Below are 25,296 nucleotides of genomic sequence, written 5' to 3'. Positions count from 1 at the left end.
CATCATCTTCTTCTAAATTTTAATATTTGTCTCTTGCTCCACATATGCATCTACAAGTTGCTGTTCAATTTAACAAAGTTTTCTAAGTCCTCTTCTACACTGCCATATAAAATCCAGATTATCTTATTTGAACTGGATTATATGGCAGTGTAGACTCATATAATCCGGTTCAAAGCATATCATGTGGATTATCTGATTTGATAATCTGGATTATATGGCAGTATAGATGGGGCCTAAGTGTAATTGCATGTGATGCCATGATCAAAATGTGGGCACATGTAAAAATGTACATGTGTTTTAACTGCAGTACATACACTATGCATGCAAAATGTGCCAACATACCTATCTACGTGACTTTGTTCCCCATCCCAATAGAAAAATCCCCTAGATGACCCTCAGAAATGACACTCAATGCAATTGTAAAGTTACTTTGATTGCTGTACTTTTTTCAAACATTATTTTCAAAATACTTGCCTGGGAGATTGTAACACAAAAACTATTTTCCCCTCTTCTTTGACTTTTTCATAGATCCAAAATTGTTTGGAACAGAGAAATTTTACATGTCAAAGCCTAACATATATGAATAACTGCACAGAAGGGAAAGTGATTATTAAAATACAGTACAAAGTCTGTCCCTTAAAAATAAGGGGGTCTCCTTTAAAGAAACCAAGACCGCCATCTAGTGGTGACATGTGAAATTTCATAGATTTTATTTTGTCCACAATTTGAGGTTTTAAAGCTATTGTTGTTAACTTCCATCAGGTCGATTTCAATGTATGGCAGACTCATGAATGAGAGACCCATCCAGATTATGTGATGGAGCTATCCCCAACCCCCACTTTCTCTGACTTGCTGGATTTGGCTGCCTCCTCCTCCTTGCAATCCAAGCTTTAGAGGGGCCTTCCTTCCTTGCCTCAAGAGCAGGCAGAATTATTTATTTATTTATTTATTTACCTTACTTATATACTGCTGTTCTCAGCCCGAAGGCGACTCACAGCGGTTCACAACAAATAAGACACCCAACATTGCCATTCAAGCCCCCTTTCCTTCCCTGCAGCCCCAGACTGGGCTGGGTTGTAAAGGTGGAGACCACAAATGAGAAACCGACAGCAACCTCCTCAAGAGCTGTGCCTTCGCGCCTGGGGGCTATAGATCTTAGTGAAAGAAACATAGACGTGACATCTTGCTTCTTGCCTTCCTTTAGAGAACTGGAACTCTCAAGGATCAAGACACTATAGATAACTCGAAATAGGCTGTATTGTTCATGAGCTCGAGCGTGGCGGGAAGCCCCGCCTTTACATTGGTATGAGTTGCAGCGGAGAGTTCCGCAGTTCCCGGACCAAGCCTTTGGGGCCAACAGATGAAATGCGCCCCAACCGCTAGCTCAAAGACCAGGAATGCCTGCAGTTTCTACTAGCTTTTCCCCTCCCTTTACTTTGTATCTTGCCCCAATAAAGTACTTGAAACTCGCAACTTTTTATCTTCCCGCATGTTACTTTGTATCCTTTCTTGCCTCTAACTCAATAACATGGAAATAAACCCTCTTTTGGGGCTCCGGAGAGCCGTGAGCCCGCGGGAGGCGCCTCCAGGCGCCCCCCGGACCCCAAATCTGCGTTCGGCTGGATCGCGGATACGGAAACCGCCATTACAAACCCCCCTATCCGCGAAAACACCTAAGATGGCGGATTGGCGCCATTCTAATTTTATATTTTTCTATGACTAATTCTAAGACTGACTGTCATCTCCTTTTCTTCGTTTTGGGCTCCTTCACCCGAGAAAAAATTAGTTTTGTTTTAAGTATTTTATCTTGCAGAGAAACAGCTGATTGTCAGTCTGGCTGGGTTTTCCGCTTCTCCGCGGCAGTGCTTGCTCCACATTGATCCTGGCAGCCTGGGACCCGCGGAGGACGCCCGCAGAAGCCCCGGGGAGGGGGCCAGACGGGTCCCAGGCCTCAGCTGGGAGATGCAGTTTTCTGAAGGACATTGCCCCACACTTCACCGCTTGAAAACCCTTTTCGGACTCATTTGCCCTCACTTATTGACTTCATGCCCTATCATCTTGGACCCTCTATACGGACTCCGAACCAGGCTCCTCTTGGGAAGCGCACCAGCCTCTGCCTGTGTGTGTGCCCTCACCAAGGAGACTATAATTCTGACAGGAATGAAATACTTTTATTATCAACTGTTATTGCCCTTAATAAACTTTGCTGGGTTGGGGATGGGGATTCATTTATGAAATATATGAAGAAGGTAAAACTTGTAATGTGTATAAGATGAAGCCTATGAAATGTACCCTTGCTCTCTTCCCCACCTTTTCCCCTCTGAACTCTCCCCCAGAAAAGGAATGTGACCTGAGGTTACTGTTGAGGGAAATCCCATTTCCTCAAAATAAGTCCATTCATATTAACATTTGCATGGGCCAGAGTTGGTCTTATCTCGGGGCTCATTTTCAGAGGCCAGACAATGGGCCAAGAGATAAGTCAATCAAAACCCGGAAAAAAGGACTGATTAACCCAACCCATGGCATTTGTGCAGCTCCTTTGTCTTCAGGGTCCCCTTGTTTACAGAGTTTTGAGATCCAAATGCCATCAACAGCCCCTTTTCATATTTCCACACATCTTCAATCAAGGAATCAGGAAGCTCTTTGTTCCTCCCGTCTGCCACCCCGCCGCTAAGAACAAAAGCTCACAGATCAGCTGGCGGATGCCTCCCGGGCGTTCCGCCCCTCCTGAACTGTCAAACTATGTCCCGCCTCCTGGCTGCTGATTGGACCATCTTCAGAGGCGCTAGGAGAGCTCCGATTGGCCCCCTGGAGGCGGCAGCACCCGGCGATTGGAGGAGAGGCGGGACATGCAGCCAAGCCTCCTCCCAGCTGTTCCGGGGCTAGCCAATCAGGACAAAGCAAGCTGACAGAGGGCGGGCGGGATTTTCAAACTGACTTTCCTTTGTTTTGTCTGTATAAATATACCAAAAAATCACTGTAATGTTATGCTTATGGTGGAATTATCCCTGTAACGCATCCTCTTCAGCTGAATCGCAGAAATAAACGCTTCGGTCGCTGGATACCTCTTCAGCCTCTGGTGAGATTAATTCCTAATATTTTGCGCTCTGGATTGGCTTTTGCTGGCAGCTCACCAAGGTCACAAGACCCCCTTAGCGGTCTTCCGGGATCTTCCCCGCTGGGAGAGCCCCCCAAAAGAGCTCGATATCATTCACAAGGAGTTATCTTTCTAAGACATTAAACTTGATGTTTCAAAGGGGGGCAAAGAAAATATACATTACAGTCTCTGGAGTCTTGGGTCCAAGGAGTTTTCCAGTTGAGAAGCTTCCAAGTTCCCTCTTTCTCAATGGCTATGAAGTCGGAACATTCACAACCACAGTCCAATGACCTATATTGAAGGCACAAAGTCTTCCTCTTGATGCCAAAGGACTGGTTTGAAGGCGCTTAAGATTCCTCAACATCGTACAGGTGAGCTGGGCATGAAGTATGAATCTTAAGAGTACAAACTTAAGAATTGGTGGTAAGAGATGACTTGACTGAGGGCTTAGAGCCAAGCCTTTCTCACATCCATTTGCTGAGTTGTTTTTGATGGTGGAATGAAAAGAAAGCACTGACCTCTTTCCTAGGAAGGGGTGGAGCCAAACAATTGAGCTGGGGGAGCAATTCAGCCGATGCAAAACAACATTGATAGAAAGCTGTAGATAACCAAACAATTCAACTATGCATTTACATACAAGTGGTGCCAGATGCGCCATCACAAGAGCAGGTAAGGAAGGAAGAGCCCATTGCTAGGACAAGGAAGGAGCAGGATAGGTAGCATTGGATGGAAGAAGCATAGCTAGATTTGCTGGCATTGCAAAGAATTGTAAATATGATTATTGTTTCTGTTTGTGCTGCCGAAGACTTGGACATGTGAATGAAAGATCTTGGTCTGAAGCTACTCAAATCTGCAGTGGCATAGATTTGCAAGAATAGACACCCTGCCTAGACATGATAGGACAAGCAAACACACCCCTCCAAAAAATAAAGAAAAATGCCTTAAATCCCTTTGTTTATCACAAGATTTAGTCCTCATTAATTTCTAGACATTCCCCTGTTGATAGTTGATTGATGGTGCCTCAGCCACTGCAGTGTTTTTCTTCAAGATGGGGCCTTTTCTTCTTTTCTGTGGCCTTGCCCATTAGCACTTCCTCCTCCAACTTGCAGGAACATCAGCAGACTTCTGTGCTTTCCTTTTTCCCTCAGTCAGGGATTTTCACTCCCATCTTCACACAAATGGCAGTAAATTCTTGTCCCGTTGTTGCCACCAAGCCCCATCCCTGTTCCGTCCCACAATCTTCAAGGGAAAGCTCCATCTGTATCCACATCCCGCTTCTCTGTGCTCTTGCCATTGGCTTTCACTCTATTTTCTTCTTTAATGGGTCAGGTCCCAAGTCGTAGATCTCAACCACTTTTTCCCCAGTGAGTCAACTTTCGATTTTTATCCAGAGTTCAGTGTATTTGTATTTTCTTTGACAATTTTCCAAATCTGACAGTTCAATCTTTTACAGAGTTCTTGGTAAATAAGGAGCTAAATGGCTTTACAACTCTGACATTTGTCCCAATGTTGTTCTGTGATAACTAAATGTCCAGACCTATTTTGCTGCACCAGGTGAAAAGGGTTTCTAAGGGGTTGTTCTGGTTTTTTCTCCTCCACTCCAAAGTTGTGAGCATCGATATTAGCTGGTCTTTCAGCTTGCATTTTAGTTGTCGAATCACTTCCTGTATATTATTAAGTTTTTCCCTCTTGTCTAGGACTTACTTCCAAAGCTTCTCCCGCTGTGTTGGTGTGTGAGATGGTGACAGTTCTGCAATGGTAATTCAAGCATCAAGAAAAGGCAGTCATCACACTTGAATGTCATTTCACAGAATTGCCATTCCAGAAGAAAGGAGGATCAGGTGATACAGACCAGTGTTCACTCGCTCCTTCCTCCACCTCCCTGTTCTTTAATGACGGTTTAACTTGACCAACTGTCGACCACCAACTGCCTTCTCTTCCCTTCCGATGGGCTGTCAATCACCCTCCCAATATTCCATTCTCTCCCCATCTGACCTCTTAACCAAGAAATCTCATACATGAAAGAGCACAAGTTTCCATTTAAGCCCATGGCATGGCTAGAAGGGAATGATATAATAAGTCATGACTTCTACATTGATCCTGCTCCTATAACCATTGGAGTGAAATTTCTATCTATTCTTTTTGTTCAGTCAGCATAAAATGTTTACTAATCCTCAAATAGAGGGCATCTTTGGTAATAAAAGACACCTACTAACCCTATCCACACACAAGTTTTCAAAAATGATATTTTTCAATGAAAATAGAAATAAAAGTTTATTTTTAAATCCAAACTCTAAATCACTTATCACACGGAGGTTCCTGATACCCATGCAATTTCACATACTTAATATCCTCTATAGCAGGGGTCCCCAAACTACAGCCCGCGGGACACTTCTGGCCCGCCAAGGGCACTTATCTGGCCCGTGGAGGAGGAGCGCCCCCCCACACAGTGCCCCTCCCTTGGCTGGCTCACGCTATCAGCCAAGGGCAGCTGCTCCACGTGGCCTACTCATGTGTAAAGCACCTCGCGAGGTGCTTTACACACGAGTAGGCTGCGCGGGGCTGCTCCTCCCTTGGCAGGCTCACGCTATCTGTCAGGCCCGATGGGCAGCATCTGCGCGGCCTACTCGCGCGTAAAGCACCTCGCATGCTTTACGCGAGCCTGATGGGTAGCGTGAGCCAGCCAAGGGAGGCTGCCCCGGCTCTCCATGCAGTCATGCCGGCCACATGACCTTGGAGGTGTCTACGGACAACGCCGGCTCTTCGACTTAGAAATGCACATGAGCACCACACCTCAGAGTCAGACACGACTGGACTTCATGTCAGAGGAAAACCTTTAACTAGGAAAATTGTGGAAGATCCAGGGTGGGAGAAAGAACTCTTGTCTGTTGGAGGTAGGTATGAATGTTTCAATTAGCCACCTTGATTACCATTTCATAGCCTGACAGTTTTTAGGGAGAATCCTTTGTTGAGAGGTGATTAGCTGGCCCTGATTGTTTCTTGTCTGGAGTTCCCCTGTGTTTGAGTGTTGTTCTTTATTTACAGTTATAATTTTAGAGTTTTTTTTAATACAAATCTATGAAGAAGTAAAAATCGTATACTGCTTAGATTTCCTAATAGGAAAACTAGAAAGTGATTTATTGCTGTTTTTCTTCTCCCTCACCACTATTCTTGCTTCTTTTCACAAGTCCAGTCTGCATTATAGTTCCTGTTTATTACATAGAGGGGGAAAACTTGACGCAGGGGTGGAAAACCAAATTGTGGAGAAAGTTTCTTCTAAAAACTATCAGGCCTCTCTTTGTTTTTAATGTGTACACTCGATGTAATTTTCCAAATTGCCACCAGAGGCCGATAGAGAACAAATGAATGTTCTGAGTTCCTTTCATAGTTGGTGGGTGATCTATTCAGCCCAGACTTCTGGAGACCAAGGTTCAAATCACTGCTCATTCAGGCAAATCCACAGGATGACTTTGGGCAAGTCAAATTTCCTCAACCATTGAAGAAGGAAATAGCAAATCCCCTCTCATGAAATCTTGTAAATAATAATAATAATACACCAGGATTGAAATGTTCTGGAACGGCTGTTCCAGGGGCTCCAATTTTGTGCTTTGCACTGAGTGTTTGTTCATAGTCCTAAGTTGCAGGGACTTTCCATATAGGTGGCTTCCTTTGGCTGCATTCATAGGGCAAGCCACCTGTCAATAATAGTTAGGATCCCTGGTCCCGCCCCTCTCTGGTTTTTTGGAGGGAAGGGGCCATTTTTCAGTTAGTCTCAGCAAAGGAAGTCTTTGCAGAGGATGTATACAGACGTCCTCCTGTACAAAGGCTTCGTCCCTTAAGACTTCCCTGGGGGAGAACAGTCTTAAGAGCCTCTAAAGATACCCAAAGGTTCCAGGGAAACAGCCTTATAGCCCTGAGGAATTCAGGAGGGAATAACAGCTCTAATCGTCAAGATCTCCAGCTAAGTGACAACAGGCCTGCTGGTACGTCTGCTCGGTTCTGAGAAGCAGTTTAGCCGGTAGTGGATTCAAATCAGTCAGGTTTAGGTTCACAGTAGCCTGGGAGGAGCTAGAAAAGGGAATTTTCCTTTGAACAAAGTTATTGAAGATAGTGCCTGTTCCCTGTGGACATGTTTGAGAGAACTGGTTTCTTTACCAAGAAAGCTTTACCATTCCTGTTTGTTCATCAATAAAAGACTGTTATATTCAAGCTCAAGCCTCCTAAAGACTGTTTAATGAGGGAAATTTCTCTAAAGGCTCCTTTTCGGGGGCCCTGGCTTCACGCTGGATTCAAGCCCTTGTGAATGTGGTCTGATAGATTAAAAATGCCTCTCCTGCACATATTATCACTTGGCTAGACTCAAATGCCCACCCTGGATGGCGAGGCGTTACGCCCGTCATCATTGGTAAAGAGTCTGGGAGTCCTTTTGGACCCTCTGCTGACAATGGAGGCCCAGGTCTCCGCCGTGAGCAAAACCGCCTTCTTTCACCTGCGGCAGGCTAGACGGCTGGCCCCCTACCTGTCCAGGGACGACCTAGCAACGGTGATCCAGGCCACGGTCATCTCAAGGCTGGACTACTGTAACGCCCTCTACATTGGCCTCCCTCTGTCGGTGATTCGGAAGCTCAAGTTGGTGCAAAACGCAGCTGCTCGGCTTCTTGCAGGAATTCCGATGAGATGCCACATAACACCAATCTTACTACAGCTGCATTGGTTACCAATTGAGCACCGGATCACTTTCAAAGTGATGGTACTCACCTTTAAGGCCTTGCATGGTCTGGGGCCAATGTATCTGAGGGATCGTCTCACCCCCTACCAACCCCAGAGATCCCTCCGCTCTGAGGACCAAGATCTATTGGAAGTCCCCAATGTCACGACCTTGCGTCTAACGGCAACCAGACGCAGAGCCTTCACAGCAGTGGCGCCATCAGTCTGGAATGCTCTGCCACCTGAAGTTCGTGCCCTGTGGGACTTACCAGCTTTCCGCAGGGCATGTAAGACATACCTGTTCCGACAGGCTTTTAATGTTTGATACTGTTGTTTTTAAATTGTTTTAAATTGCTTTTAAACTTTGTTAGATTTTAGCTATCCTTGTAAGCCGCTCCGAGCCCCAGGGGAGTGGCGGCATATAAGTTTAAATAATAAATAAATAAATAAATAAATAAATAGGAAGATATAGTCCTTCAAATAGCCTGGACCATATGATGCCACATTCACCAAATGTGTGGAGAGCTTTCTAGAGCAGATAAACTAGCCATGCTCGTTAGATGGCAATAAAATACCATGTGCAGTTGGCCTTACTGTGATGAGGATATGCATCTCTTTTTCAATGGTTAGTCCTTGTTTCCAACCATGACTTCCAGAGTTCTCTAGATAGGTGGTCATGTCAGCAGGATGGAGAGGTCCAGAAGATGGAAACTAAATTATTAAAATTTCCATTCTGGTCACCAGGACTATCCTACATTGGGACATTGATACCTATGGGCAGGTTCCACTCTCTTGGGCCACACCATGTATTATTGTCCAATTATGGATAGTTAGATCAGGGCGGTAATGATGTTGGGACTGGGTTGTGGAGCAACTAGTTAGTAGCCAGTTGTGTTAAATCACTATTGGCCGAGAGGTAATGAGTTCAAAGCCTGCCCAGGTTGGAGTAAGCTCCCAGCCATTAATAGTCTAGCTTGCTGTTGACCTATGCATCCTGAAAGACAGTTGCATCTGTCAAGTAGGAAATTTAGGTACTGCTTTATGCATGGAGGCTAATTTAGCGAATTTAACTAATTTACGACACCACAAAACTTTCCAGTAGCGTGCAGAAGAATGAGAAAGTACTTCATCAAAGGTGTCACAAGTGGATGGTGAAGCAGCACCTCCCTGTGTGGCCAGAATCGAGCCCTCATGAAGCCGGAAAAGCTGGAGTGTTAAATGCCTTTGTGTCTGTCTATACACATTGTGTGTCTAAATGTCATTGAATGTTTGCCATGCATATGTGCATTGTAATCCTCCCTGCGGGGTGAGAAGGGCAGAATATAAATACTGTAAATAAATAAATAAATAATTTGTGGGAATTATCCTTGTCATCGAGGATATGTTCCTGAACTTACGGTGGAAACGGAAACCACAGATAATAGTGAACCTTACTGAAATAAAAGTTTTTTTTCCTGGAAGTTACCATTGAGTTACCTTGGATGATCTAGAAAATTCCTAGAGACCCTGTGCTAATGACCTTGTTGCAGAGGACAATACTCAGGACTTTTCCAAAACATTTCCTCTGCATCTGCAGGTGCTAAAACTGTAGAACTTAAATCTAATGCTAAAAGACAGGCTTAATTGGACCGCTGGAAAAAAATCGCTCTGCAAAGTAAATTCCTCATGATTAAATTTTCCCTGGAGCTCTGCTGCACAGCATGTGACATATCGGTACAGTCAGCAAGCCCTTCTGCCCTGTATATTTACTACGTCTCATTTATGCATTGGGATAATACAATATATCTACTCTAACATTTAGCACTATTTTAAGAATTCACTTATTGGGTTGTTGTAGGTTTTTTCGGGCTATATGGCCATGTTCTAGAGGCATTCTCTCCTGATGTTTCACCTGCATCTATGGCAAGCATCCTCAGAGGCAGTGAGGTCTGTTGGAACTAGGAAAAAGGGTTAGCCTGGCAGTGCCTGGGGCAATCTTTTGTTGCGAGTTGATTAAACAACAGAGAGGAAACAAACAAGGACATCTACTTACCTTGCAACAAAAAATTGCCCCAGGCACTGCCAGGCCATCAAATGCTAATGCAAATGCTAATCAAGGTGGTCAGTTGAAACATTCACACCTAGCTCTAACAGACAAGAGTCCTTTGTCCCACCCTGGTCATTCCACAGATATATAAACTCTTTTTCCTAGTTCCAACAGACCTCACAACCTCTGAGGATGATTGCCATAGATGCAGGCGAAACGTCAGGAAAGAATGCCTTTAAAACAGGGGTCCTCAAACTAAGGCCTGGGGGCCGGATGTGGCCCTCCAAGGTCATTTACCCGGCCCTTGCTCATGGTCAACCTAAGTCTGAAATGACTTGAAAGCACACAACAACAACAACAATAATCCTATCTCATCAGCCAAAAGCAGGACCACACTTCCCACTGAAATACTAATAAATTTATATTTGTTAAAATTGTTCTTCATTTTAATTATTGTATTGTTTTTTAAGTGTTTTTTGCATTACAAATAAGATATGTGCAGTGTGCATAGGAATTCATTTTTTTCTAATTATAGTCTGGCCCTCCAACAGTTTGCGGGACTGTGACCTGGCCCTCTGTTTAAAAAGTTTGAGGACCCCTGCTCTAGAACAGGGCCATATAGCCTGAAAAAACCTACAACAACCCAGTGATTCTGGCCATGAAAGTCTTCGACAATACAATTCACTTATTCTTGTACATTTGTTTAGAGACTTCAAAAACGTTTCATCACTATCCCGTAAAACACTCCCCAAAATAGAAGATTTCAATAACATCTCGGCAGTATATTAAGTAAATGGATTGAAATCAATATTTGGACTTCATATTATTTCCAATTAGAGACTTAGTTTGATTGTACAAACTCTAGCAGCACATTTAACACCCTCCACCCTACAACTTACTTCCCCACAGTTCCCTTCCTAATCTGCCATCATCTGCTTTGCCCTTGTGTGATGCTGTCTAGTCACATATTCCTGCAGCATTTGTCTTCAAACTGCATCATATTGACAGTATAGATGAGGCTCAAGACTGCATTTCTGTATTTAAACATAAGCCAACCGCCCCAAGGAGTTCCTTATCTACAAAAGTTTCTTGTTCTGTTAACTTCTGTTTACAAGTCCCGGGATTCCACAGAATTGAGCCAAGTGGTGTCAAACTACATTTATTCTACAGTGGCAATTCACTCTAAAACTTCAGAGGTGTAGATATGAAAGAACAAAGTAAGAAGCTGAAGTGTAAATTATTATTATTTGAAGCACAACAAGATGAGTACACAGCAGACAAGATCACTATGCTGGTTGTTGCATTGGATTACATGACGGGCACTTCCCAAGTGTCTAGATTGGGTGATTTATTGGCAAATAATACATGCAGATCCCAGTAGGATGGCTTTCTGCAGCTGACAGAGGGTAATTTTATCAGTGCCGACTGTATTTAAGTGCAGGCCAAGGTCTTTAGGCACTGCACCCAGTGTGCCGATCACCACTGGGACCACCTTTACTGGCTTGTGCCAGTCTTTGCAGTCCGATCTTTAAATCCTCGTATCATGTCAGCTTTTCCAGTTGTTTCTCTTCAATCCTTCTGACGCCTGGGATTGCAACATCGACAATCCATACTTTGTTTTTTAACACAATCGTGAGGTCAGGAGTATTGTGCTCCAAAACTCTGTCAGTCTGAATTCGTCCCAGAGTAGTTTGACGTGCTCATTTTCTGTAACTTTTTCAGGATTGTGATCCCACCAGTTCTTTATCGCAGGCAGATGGTATTTATGCCACAAGTTCCAATGAATTATTATTATTATTATTATTATTATTATTATAGTTTGACGTGTTCATTTTATGTAATCAGTATTATTATTATTGTTATAGTATATAAATATTCTTATATAAATATTCCTTCCCAGGTAATCCTCAGAGCTCAAGATGCTTTGTTCTTAAGATGAAAAGCATATGTCTGCATTTTAGATGGATTAGGAATCAGATGGTTTTCCCTGTAATAGGCAGTAAGACCACCTAAAGCTTTGAAGAGCTTCTGTTCAACAATTTCAAAGCTCCCTGCTTGAGTGGTGATGGCATGATCGTCCGCATAGATTAAATTCTCTGTCCCTTCTGGCAGTGGCTGATCATTTGTGTAAATGTTAAAAATTGATGGAGAAAGCATGCTCCCCTGAGGCAGGCCATTCTTCTGTTTTCACCCTGAAACTCAACAAAAAAGGTCCTGTTTTGTAGCAGATTTCCTATGAAATGAGTGAAGTGATAATCCTTTGTGATATTATACATTTTCCAGAGGAGGTGATGATTTACACCTCCTCCTGAAAGGTCTATGAAGAAAAGTGAACAAAGATCATACAGGACTGTAGCTATAATGGGATATAGGACAATTGCTCACTCTTCGAGAATTGTGCTCGCCAATGAATTTTTACTTCATTCTTATATTTCTTATATTGGAATAACTTGGAAATTCAGTTGAACACTCAGAAATATAATTTGGACATCCAAAGAAATGTGGTAGGCAAAGTTACCAAAGAATTGTGAGCACAGAAAATAGAAGAGTTCTAGGAATCAATAATTTTCAAGGCTGAAATTGAAGGAAAATGTCCTTTCAGAGCAAACTTATTGAAGGGCAAAGCCCTCTAGCAATACCCCTGGAAAGAGCCCCCAGTGGCGCAGAGGGTTAAACCACTGAGCTGCTAAACTTGTTGACCGAAAGGCTTCAGGTTCGAATCCGGGGAGCTGCGTGAGCTTTTGCTGTCATCCTCAGCTTCTGCTAACCTAGCAGTTTGAACACATGCAAATATGAGTAGATCAATAGGTACCACTCCAGCGAGAAGGTAACGGTGCTCCTTGCAGTCATGCTGGCCACATGACCTTGGAGGTGTCTACGGACAACGCCGGCTCTTCGGCTTAGAAATGGAGATGAGCACCAACCCCCAGAGTCAGACACGACTGGACTTCATGTCAAGGGAAAACCTTTACTTTACCTACAATATTATATAATGCCAGACTGTCCGTCTTATCAAACCAAATGAGACAGACACACAACATTTGCGAACTTGAAAAGTCTAATTTGCATTTTAGAGACGCAACTTAGATCTGCAGCCACTGGAACATTTTTAAAAATTCAGTATGTCATCAACACTTCTCACACTGAAATGAAACCCAGCTGGCTTCTTTTTTTGAAGCCAACAGTTTTCACAAAACCGTGTATTATTTTCACAGTTCTTGCGTTAAAAAAAGAGAGAAAAGCTGTGGCTGTATCTGTTTTAGTCACCCAAACGGGGGTGCTGGGAAGAGATCAATCAGATGCTGCATCATGAAGCACTGATTGGAGCTCTATGCAAAGTTATGCTTAAAAAGATGCACACGCTATTTACTGATGGCAAAAACACCAAAGCTGTGCTAAGCAGGATAAGCCTTGTTCAGCTGAATGGGAGATCACTAAGGAACAGTATCTCAACTTGGAAGCTAAGCACAGCCAGTCCTGTTTAGCATTTGGGTGGAAGAACAACAAGGCATGTCATCTCCTTCCTCATCGGGGAAGCTAAGCAGGATCATCTCTGTTAAGATTTTGGATGGGAGATCACACCATCTCCCCTCTCATTTTAGGTCCCTTTGACACTGCCATATAAAATCCAGATTATCTGCTTTGAACTGGATTATATGGTAGTGTAGACACATATGATCCAGTTCAAAGTAGATAATGTCTGCTTTGATAATTATATGGCAGTGTAGAAGGGGCCTTAAAAGCTATGCAGGTTGAGTTCTGAGTGAGTAGATTTTACCAGATAAAATCCAGATTATCTGATTTAATCTGGATTATCTGGCAGTGGAGGTTCATATAATCCAATTCAAAGCAGATAACTTGGGATCAGATCCTGGAATATAAGGACAGTGTAGAAGGGGTAATAATAATAATAATAATAATAATAATAATAATAATAATAACAACAACAACAACAACAATAACAATAATAATAATAATAACAATATGAACAATAATAATAATAATATATGATATATATGATATGAACATATGATATGATATGATATATGATATGATATGAACATATATATGATATATATGATATGAACATATGATATGATATGATATATGATATGAACATATGATATGATAATATATTATATGAACAATAATAATAATAATAATAATAATAATAATAATAATAATAACAATAACAATATGAACCCACCAGGAGTTTGAGATCTTCCGGGGAGACCCTGCTCTCGATCCCGCCTGCTTCTCAAGCTCGGCTGGCGGGGACGAGAAATAGGGCCTTCTCGGTGGTGGCTCCTCGGCTGTGGAACGCCCTTCCTACGGACATTAGATTAGCACCATCTCTAATGGTATTCCGCAAAAAGGTGAAGACCTGGATGTTTGTGCAGGCGTTTGAGTAATTTAGTGCAATCTGGTAATGGAACATAGGAATGGAACAATGGACGACAAACCTGGACTACGCTTGGATGATGAGAAGATTGGGTACGGTTGTTTTTTGTAATAATTGTGCATTGTAATTGCTTATTGGTAATTTATGGATAATGTGTTAAGTCAATTGTTATATATTGTATGGAACCACTGCTGTTTCTACTGTTTTTACTGTTTGTGAACCGCCGTGAGTCGCCTTCGGGCTTGAGATACAGCGGTATATAAGCAAAGTAAATAAATAAATAATAAAGTAAATAAACAACAACAACAACAACAACTATGCGGTTTTCTGGCATTGTATATTTCTGCTGCTTCTGTGATTGTTCATTTGTATTTTGATTCTGTAGCCCACTTGTCGATGGCTGTCCAGAATCAGCAGCATCCACCACGGTACTTTTTATCCTGGGTGTCGACCGAGCCAGTATAGACTTCGTTTTGGCTTGTTCTCCCTAGTGCTAATGGGTTAGCTGCTCTTGGTTCCACTCCTCAGCTGAGACCTCTCTGGCTTGTTTGGACCTGCTGGTAGTTACAAGAAAATTGGACAGACGGACGACAAACAGAGGCACAACACTGTAGCCCAGATGATTCACTGGAACTTATGTCACAAGTACCACTTACCAGCAGTAAAGAATTGGTGGGATCATAGGTCATGGAAAATGAACATGCAAAAATATTGTGGGACTTTCGAATCCAGACTGACAAAGTTTTGGAACACAATACACCAGACATCACGATTGTGGAAAAGAAAAAAGTCTGGATTATTGATGTCGCCATACCAGGTGACAGTCGCATTGAGGAAAAACAACAGGAAAAACTCATTCGCTATCAGGACCTCAAAATCGAACTGCAAAGCTCTGGCATAAACCAGTACAGGTGGTCCCAGTGGTCACTGGCGCTCTGGGTGCCGTGCCAAAAGATCTCAGCCAGCATATGGAAACAATACACATTGACAAAATCGCGATCTGTCAACTGCAAAAGGCCACCTTACTTGGATCTGCATGCAACATTAGAAAATACATCACACAGTCCTAGACACTTGGGAAGTGTTCGACTTGTGATTTTGTGATAGGAAATCCAGCATATAGATCTCATTTGCTGTGACATACTGTGTTTTTGTGTCAGTAAAAAAAAAAACTACAAAGGCTCTGGCACAAGCCAGTCAAGGTGGTCCCAGTGGTGATCGGCACACTGGATGCAGTGCTTAAAGACCTTGGTCTGCACTTAAACACAATCGGTGCTGACAAAATTACCATCTGCCAGCTGCAGAAGGCCACCTTACTGGGATCTGCACGCATTATTCGCCGGTACATCACACAGTCCTAGACACGTGGGAAGTGTCCGATGTGTGATCCAATACTTTAGCTATTGCACTTTAGCTACTGTAGCGATTGTACTTTAGATCTAGCTCCTTTGTGCACTTTATGAACTATTCTAGTGGTGTGGCCAGAACATCCAACACTGCCTTGTATCGTTGTTATCCATGTGGTCCCCCATCCCCCTCTGTGTGCTATCCTTGTTACTATTGTATAGTGTGAGGGACAGGGGGGGTGGTGGGTTGGACCCTATAAATAAAAATGAGGCGGGGAGGGGGGTAGTGGGGAAGAAAGGAGATTGGCAAAGACCGGAAAGTCAAGCAACGAATAAAGCAGAAAGCAAGATCTTGGCGTTAGACTGCGGCATGGAGGGGGGGAGGTGTTCCATGAGCCGAGGGGCCCCTATAGAGGTCGTGGTGGGAAGGAGGAGATGCGGGAAAAGGAGACCTCAAATTCGGCCTAATTCGGACCGCTTATCCATATTAACAACCCCCAACCGGTCTCCTAAGGTAAATTGGTGTAACCAGGTGAGCGGGCCCTCTGGTTTGAAGGTGGTGTTGTTGAACGCCAGATCTGTCAACGGAAAAACGACCTGGATCCAGGATTTAATCCTGGAGGAGCGGGCAGATCTGGCGTGCATCGCAGAGACCTGGCTGGATGAAGCTGGGGGCGTAAACCTCTCCCAGCTTTGTCCTCCAGGTTTCTCCGTGCAACACCAACCAAGAGCCAGAGGACGGGGAGGCGGGGTTGCAGTGGTCTATAGAGATTCCATCCATCTGACCAGGAGTCCCATCCCGCAGACCACAAATTTCGAATGCGTCCACCTGAGGGTGGGTGACCGGGACAGAATAGGGATTCTTGTAGTGTACCGTCCACCTCGCTGCACTACAGTCTCCCTGCCTGAGCTAGCGGGGGTGGTCTCGAGCCTGGTGGTGGAGTCCCAACGGCTCCTTGTGCTGGGGGACTTCAACATCCATGCCGAGGCGACCCTCACAGGAGCGGCTCAGGACTTCATGTCTGCCATGGCAACCATGGGGCTGTCCCAACAAATAACTGGCCCCACCCACTGTGCTGGACACACATTGGACTTGGTTTTTTGCCAGGGGTGGGAGCAAGGTGGCGGTGTGGAGGAGTTGTCCATCTCTCCGTTGCCATGGACCGACCACTTCCTGATCAGATTTAGGCTCACTGCGCCCCCTAACCTCCGCAAAGGTGGAGGACCCATTAAGATGGTCCGCCCCAGGAGGCTTATGGAGCCGAACGGATTCCTGACGGCTCTTGGGGATTTTCCCGCCACCTCGGTAGGTGACCATGTCGAGGCCTTGGTCGCTCTCTGGAATGGGGAGATGACCAGGGCAATTGACAGGATCGCTCCGGAACGTCCCCTCTCAAGTAACCGAGCTAAACCAGCGCCTTGGTTCACTGAGGAGCTGGCAGCGATGAAGCGAAGGAAGAGGGAACTAGAGAGCGTGTGGCGCTCGGACCCAAGCGAGCCAAATCGAGCACGGTTTGTGTCCTTTTTAAGGGCATATGCCGCGGCAATAAAAGCCGCAAAGAAAACTTTCTTTGCGGCTACTATTGCGTCTGCAAAAAACCGTCCGGCGGAGTTGCTTCGGATTGTCAGAGGTCTTTTAACTCCCCCTACCTCAGGTGGGAGCCCTGACAACTCGGACACGCGCTGTGAAGCATTTGCTTGGTTCTTTGCAGACAAAGTCGCTTTGATCCGTTCTGGACTGGACGCCACATTAAATGCAGTCTCTGTGGATGTGACACAAGCACCTGCTTGTCCTATTTTGATGGATTCTTTTCAGTTTGTGAAACCCGAGGATGTGGACAAGATACTTGGAGGAATGAGGCCTACCACATCCATCCTAGACCCCTGCCCATCCTGGCTTCTGAAAGAGGCCAGAGGGGGATTGGCTGAGTGGGTAACGGTGGTGGTTAATGCCTCCCTTCGGGAAGGCACGATTCCAGCGAGCCTAAAACAGGCTATTATAAAGCCGCTGTTGAAGAAACCATCACTGGACCCCACTAAATTTGACAACTTTCGGCCTGTTTCCAATCTTCCCTTCTTGGGCAAAGTCATGGAAAGCGTGGTGGCCTCACAACTCCAGGTATTCTTGAGAGACACGGATTATCTGGATCCGGCACAGTCTGGCTTCAGACCGGGACATGGTACCGAGACGGTCTTGGTCGCCTTAGTGGATGATCTCCGCCGGGAGCTAGACAGGGGGAGTGTGTCCCTGTTGGTGCTTCTGGACCTCTCAGCGGCCTTCGATACCGTCGACCACGGTATTCTTCTGGGACGCCTTACAGAGATGGGCCTTGGGGGCACCGCTTTGCGGTGGCTCCAGTCATTTCTGGAGGGTCGTACCCAGAAGGTGTTATTGGGGGACTCCTGTTCAACACCACAGCCTTTGACCTGTGGTGTTCCTCAGGGCTCCATACTGTCCCCCATGCTGTTTAACATCTACATGAAGCCGCTGGGTGAGATCATCCGGAGTTTCGGGGTGCGGTGTCACCTGTACGCAGATGACGTCCAACTCTGTCACTCCTTCCCACCTGCTACTAAGGAGGCTGTCGAAGTCCTGAACCGGTGCCTGGCCGCTGTGACGGTCTGGATGGGGGCAAACAAACTGAAATTAAATCCAGACAAGACAGAGGTACTCCTGGTCAGTCGCAAGGCCGAACAGGGTATAGGGTTACAGCCTGTGCTGGACGGGGTCGCACTCCCCTTGAAGGCGCAGGTTCGCAGCTTGGGTGTGACCCTGGACTCATCGCTGAGCCTGGATCCCCAGGTTTCAGCGGTGACCAGGGGAGCATCTGCACAGCTTCGGCTCGTGCGCCAGCTGCGCCCGTATCTTGGGAAGTCTGACTTGGCCACGGTGGTACACGCTTTGGTCACATCCCGCCTCGACTACTGCAACGCTCTCTACGTGGGGCTGCCCTTGAAGACGGCCCGGAAGCTCCAGCTAGTCCAGCGCGCGGCAGCCATGTTGTTAACCGGAGCGGGACGCAGGGAGCGCACAACGCCCTTGCTGTCCCAGCTCCACTGGCTGCCGATCAGCTACCGGGCCCAATTCAAGGTGCTGGTGCTAACCTACAAAGCCCTAAACGGTTCCGGCCCAAAATACCTTGAGTACCGCATCTCGGCCTACGAGCCCACGAGGACCTTGAGATCATCCGGGGAGGCCCTTCTCTCGGTCCCGCCTGCCTCACAGGCACGCTTGGCGGGGACTAGAGAGCGGGCCTTCTCGGTGGTGGCCCCCCAGCTGTGGAACTCCCTCCCTGCTGAAATTAGACAGGCGCCTTCCCTCATGGCCTTCCGCAAGGGCCTGAAAACCTGGCTCTTCGAAAAGGCCTTTAATTAAGTGCTATGTTTTGGAATGACCACCGGAATGGACTATGACTACGAGATTGATTATGACCCAAACAAGACGAAGCGGATTTTTAGTTTAATTAGCTGTGTGTTAGTAAGATGTGTGTCATGGCCCTGAATTTACTGTAACTGTTGTCTTTATGTTCTATGTTCTGTACACCGCCACGAGTCGCCTTCGGGCTGAGAGTGGCGGTTAACAAGTGCAAATAATAAATAAATAAATAATAAATACAACAGCCAGCGTCTGTTGTATTGGATCTGCTGAGTGTCTGCTGTGGACTCATCTTGTTGTGTTACAAATAACAACAACAACTTTATTCTTGTACCCCACCTCCATCTCCCCAAAGAGACACATATACACAAACATATAGACACACATATACACATATATACACACAAAACACATATACACAGACTGGGCTAAACAACGCGTGGAAGGGGATGGCTAATTACTAATAATATTACAGTATAGTGGTATAGCAAAATATAGTAATATATAATACTACTATTGTGCTATGCTAATTATACACACACACACACATATAAATGCTCTGTGCATAGTGAGTGACATCATAACTCAAAAACCACTGGACTAATTGCCACCAAGTTTGACCACAAGACACCTACTAACCCAAGGAGTAACCATCACTAAAAAAAATTGGTTTTGTCATTTGGGAGTTGTAGTTGCTGGGATTTATAGTTAACCTACAATCAAAGAGCATTCCAAACTCCACTGACAATGGAATTGAACCAAACTTGGCACACAGAACTCCCATGATCAACAGAAACCACTAGAAGTGTTTGGTGGACATTGACCTTGAGTTTTGGAGTTGTAGTTCACCTTCATCCAGTGAGCACTGTGGACTCAAACAATGAAGGATCTAGACCAAACTTGGCACAAATACTCTATATGCCGAAATATGAACACAGATGGAGTTTGGGGGAACTAGACCTTGTCATTTGGGAGTTGTAGTTACTAGGAGTTATAATTCACCCACAATCAAAGAGCATTCTGAACCCCACCAACGAGAGAATTGGGCCCAACTTTCCATACAGAACCGCCATGACCAACAGAAAATACTGTGTTTTCTGGTGGTCTTTGGTGACCCTTCTGACACCTCCCTGGTAACCCCTCAGGGGTCCCAACCCCCAGGTTGAGAAATGCTGTCATAAGGCCATCCAGTACAACTCCCTTCACCAGGGCAAGAAAACATAATCAAAGCCCTCCTGAGAAAGAGCCATCTAGCCATAGATATAGATAAATAGATATGATTCACACACACACACATATATGCTAGATATAGTATCAAAGGTTTCAAAGGGACCTCTAAAAAAGGACAATGATATGTTGCATGTTCCAGAGTACACAAACCAGATAATCTCTACATCAAGACTGACAAGAAATACTGTTTACCTACAAGCATAAAGAAATTGCATATATTAGAAACCAACGCTATTTTCCAGGTCACCAGACTGGGCCACAGCAACGCATGGCAGGGGGGCAGCTAGTACTGTATAATATATTGTATGTATATATAACTTGTATGTATATATGACTTCATTGCTATGATGCTTCACCTTGTTGATGGGAAGCTTCCCACCGGAGTGGAAATCATCTATCGGACAGATCGCAAGCTGTTTAACCTCAGCAGACTGAAAGCCAAAACCAAGGTTACAACAACATCTGTTATAGAACTCCAGTATGCTGATGACAATGTCATCTGTGCACATTCAGAAGATGATCTACAAGCCACTCTAAACACCTTTGCAGAAGCATACGAGAAGCTCGGCCTGACATTGAACATCGAGAAAACCAAAGTACTCTTCCAGCAGTCACCAGCCAATCCCTTTCCAATGCCAGAGATAGAGCTTAATGGCGTAACATTAGAAAATGTTGACCATTTCTGCTACTTGGCAGCCACCTCTCTACCAAAGTCAACATCGACACCGAAATACAACACCGCCTGAGCTCTGCGAGCGCAGCATTTTTCCAAATGAAGCAGAATGTTTGAGGACCGGGACATCCGTAGGGATACCAAGGTGCTTGCTTATAAAGCTATTGTCCTCCCAACCCTGCTATATGCCTGCGAAACGTGGACTGTCTACAGACGTCACATGCAACTCCTGGAATGATTCCATCAGCGCTGCCTCTGGAAAATCCTGCAAATCTGTTGGGAGGACAAGCGGACAAACGTCAGCATGCTGGAAGAAGCAAAGATCACCAGCACTGAAGCGATGGTCCTCCGCCATCAACTCCGCTGGACCGGCTACGTTGTCCGGATGCCTGACCACCGTCTCCCAAAGCAGTTGCTCTACTCCGAACTCAAGAACAGAAAACGGAAAGTTGGTGGACAGGAAAGGAGATTTAAAGATGGGCTCAAAGCCAACCTTAAAAACTCTGGCATAGACACTGAGAACTGGGAAGCCCTGGCCCTTGAGCGCTCCAGCTGGAGTTCAGCTGTCCTGTGACCAGCAGTGCTGCAGAATTTGAAGAGGCACGAATGAAGGGTGAAAGAGAGAAACATACCAAGAGGAAGGCGCATCAAGCCAACCCCAACCGGGACCACCTTCCACCTGGAAACCAATGCCCTCACTGCAGGAGAAGATGCAGATCAAGAATAGGGCTCCACAGTCACCTATGGACCCACCAGAACACTGAACCTGGAAGACTATCCTACTCGGCCAACGAGGGATCACCTAAGTAAGTAAGTAAGTAAGTATAACTTGTAAACCACTCTGAGTCCCCTTTGGGGCGAGAAGGGCGGGATATCAATGTTGTAAATAAATAATAAATAAATAATTATCTGCCTTGATATTCTGGGTTATATGGCTGTGTGGAAGGGCCCTGGGATATAGGGCAGTGTAGAATCAATTATTAACACTTGGATAGGAATACCATCTCCCCTCTCATCTTAGAAGCTAATCATAGTACTTAAATGGGAGCCCACAGAGGAGCATCAGGTGCTGTAGGCTGTATTTCAGATGGAAGCACTGGCAGCTCCACTTCTTGAATGTGCCTCCCCTAAGAGAGCCCTGTCAAACGCATGGGGTCTCCTTAGGTTCACAGGGAACTGAAGGAAGGGACTCACACTCAATCCCTCTCCCTAAGAAAAGCCCACAGGGGACTGGCTTGGCTTCTCCCCACGCTCTCTTTCCTTCCTGCCTGCCTGCCTTCCCTTTGCCTCCTCCTGTTGCAGAAAGAAGAAGCCGCTCCTCTGGACGGCTCCGGCTCCACCTCCCACTCTCAGTCTGCAGCTGAAACTCCCCACAGCCACGCCAAGAAGACTAAAAGCAGCCTCTGATGCCTGCTCTGCTTCCATTTCGCTGGCGGATCCTAGAAACTGGGGGAAAGAAGCCCCTTCCCTGGATCAGAAAGCCCTGTTGCCTGCAAAGCAGACGGGGCGGGCTTGTGGACCTCTTGGGCCGAGCGCCCCCTAATGGAGAACTCCTCCCAGGACAGCAAGGAAGCCTGGCACCAGCTGCTGCTGTCCAATGGGACTGGCGGTGGTAACACCAGCAGTGGCAGCTTCAAGGTGCTCTCCGGCTCGCTGCTGGTGCTGCTGGTGCTGAGCACCTTGGCCGGCAACAGCCTGGTCTGCCTGGCCGTGGTCCGCTTCCGCCACCTCCGGACCAAGGTCACCAACTGGTTTGTGCTCTCGCTGGCCGTCTCCGACCTCTGTGTGGCCCTCCTCGTCATGCCCTGGAAGGCGGTCACCGAAGTGGCTGGAGGCGCCTGGCTCTTCGGTGGACGCTTCTGCGACGCCTGGGTAGCCTTCGACATCATGTGCTGCACGGCATCCATCTTCCACCTCTGCATCATCAGCCTGGACCGCTACTGGGCCATCGCCAGCCCCTTCCGCTACGAGCGGCGCATGACCCCGGGCCTGGCATCCGCCATGATCGCTCTGGCATGGACTCTCTCCATCCTCATCTCCTTCATCCCCGTCCAGCTGCACTGGCACAAAGCTGAGGAAGCTGGGAGCCTCAGTCGCTCATTGTCAACCCAACGCTGCGATGCCAGGCTCAACCGCACTTACGCCGTCGCCTCCTCCTTGATCAGCTTCTACATCCCGGTGACTATTATGATTGGGACCTATACGCAGATCTATCGCATCGCTCAGGCTCAAATACGCCGTATCTCCTCTCTGGAAAGGGCGGGAGGGCTTGGTCCGACCCAAGGGAAAGAACCGGCCTCTTCTCTCCGGAGCTCGCTTTGCAAGGAGACCAAAGTGCTCCAGACCTTGTCCATCATTGTCGGGGTCTTCGTTTGCTGTTGGCTGCCCTTCTTTCTCCTCAACTGCCTTCTGCCCTTCTGCGAGTCGAGGCCGGACAGTAGTAGTCCCTTGAGGAGGGACCCCTGTGTCAGCCAAACAGTCTTCAACGTCTTCATGTGGCTTGGCTGGGCCAACTCTTCTGTCAACCCTGTCATCTATGCTTTCAATGCAGACTTCAGGCGGGCCTTTGCGAGCCTCCTGGGCTGCCGTGGCCGTAACCTTCCATGTCGGACGGCCAACAGCTCCACTGTTGAGAGAGTCAACTTAAGCAATGAGCTGGCATCCTATCACCATAACTCTTCTTGTCACAAGAGAGGAAGCACCTCAGCTCCGTTCATTCCACCTGCCATCGGTGCGTGGAGTCACTCGCTACCCCATGCAGTGGATTTCCAAGGAGAAGACGAGAGCTGTGGGAGACCCCTCTTAGAGAAAGAGAGGCCGCCATCTTGTCCAGCCACTCATACCAGTGATTATAGAAATCTTGATCGGCCAGCTTTGCTCCCCTTTGAATGTGAGACCGAGATATCATTGGATACTCTGACGCCCTTCACAGAGATGGCTGGACATTAGAATCTCTACAGAACATATGGATGGATAAGGCCACCTAAAAACACTGGATGAATAATGCTGCAGAGTTACATTACACAAAAAGCTATGTTTAGTCAGACCAAAGGCATGTTTTGTCCAATGTCTTGGGACGGCAACTTGACTCTCAGAAACCTTTAAGGAAGTCAGGTGGAGAATGGTATTTTCTTGCTCTTTCATAGGAATCCAGGAGCTGGAGGTAGTCTACAGCCATTTCTCTGTCTTCTTTTAAAGCCATCGTAAGTTATTTTTCATTTTTCAAGGTGCTAGGTTCTTAGTGAGGTGAGAAACCTGGAGGTGGGCTTCATATGATTCCACATACACACACACACTTCTTCTAAGGGGATTACTTCGGAGATTTAGGCTCTTGTCCCCATTCAAAATTCATTATATGACAATCTGTTTTTATTGATGGTTTTATTATCCAATTGTTTTTATTGTATTGAAATTGTATTTTATGGTCTTGGCACCAATTGTGAACCACACCGAGTCGCCTGCGGGCTGAGAGGGATGGTATATAAATATAGTAAATAAATAAACAAACAAACAAATAAATCTGGACAGTCACTCTGTCTTAGCCTGGCCCACTTCACAAGGAAGCTGTGGAGAAAAAGTGCAGAAGAGGATAGAATGGGGGAGAAGCAGAGCCATGATCTCATTGAGGTAACGATGGAATATAAATGGAAAATATTTGTGTACACGGACACATCCATATGAAATTGTGTAGGTCCTCATTTGTGGTGGTCCATGGATCAATGGAGGACTTTTTATGTCAGGAGTGTTAGAGAATTGGCCATCTGCAAGGACGTTGTCCATGAGACGCCAGGATGTTTTGCCATCCCATGGGAAGTTTATTTCATGTCCCTGTATGAGAAGCTGGAGCTGACAGATGGGAGCTCACCCCACCCCCGGATTCAAACCGTCAACCTTCCAGTCAGCAGTCCTGGCAGCACAAGGATTTAATGGAGGACTGAAAACGGTTGGCCACCAGTTCTTGGGAAGTTTCCAGGAAACAAAACAGCAGCAAGAGGTGAAAAGTAGATATTGGAAATAAGGACATATTGGCATCAGCCTGCCACCAGATAGACTGAGCAGCACCGGACTCAATAAAGCACAGATCCAGATTTATCAGTCTGTCTCTTTCACTAAGTTATCCAGTTCTGCACAGAAAGGACGTCCATATGAATGTGTAAGGTGATGTTTTGGTGTTGTTGTTTTTTTGCATACTTGTGTTGAATTATGCACACCCTATTTCTAATTGCTCTGATTCTGCCTAAAGTTGAAAGAATATTTCGAACCACATTTTCTTCTGTATTTATTTATTTGGTATCAAAAGTTATATTGCACTGATTACACAATATAGATTTTCCTTGGAAGGTAAGGCAAGCTCATTTTATGCCAGTGCTTTTAGTTGGCATGTCTTTATGCTGAACACATGGAGTCCCTCTGGGGAGAGAGGGTGGGTTAGAAATGTA

The 25,296-nt window shown here is 45.8% G+C and overlaps 1 protein-coding gene across 1 annotated transcript; it reads left to right on the top strand.

Moving 5' to 3' along the window:
* Positions 1–22,116: 22,116 nt before the first annotated feature.
* LOC132769906 (D(1) dopamine receptor-like) lies at positions 22,117–24,969 on the top strand. Its single transcript, XM_060766831.2, has one exon. It carries the CDS (start codon positions 22,400–22,402, stop codon positions 23,804–23,806), a length of 1,407 nt encoding a protein of 468 aa, XP_060622814.2. The 5' UTR covers positions 22,117–22,399; the 3' UTR covers positions 23,807–24,969.
* Positions 24,970–25,296: the final 327 nt, after the last annotated feature.

This window comes from Anolis sagrei, chromosome 3 (genome assembly GCF_037176765.1).
Source record: "Anolis sagrei isolate rAnoSag1 chromosome 3, rAnoSag1.mat, whole genome shotgun sequence".
In the NCBI taxonomy this organism is placed as follows: Eukaryota; Metazoa; Chordata; class Lepidosauria; order Squamata; family Dactyloidae; genus Anolis; species Anolis sagrei.
The sequence above is the reverse complement of the archived record's forward strand: the minus strand, read 5'-3'. Positions and strand labels throughout refer to the sequence as shown.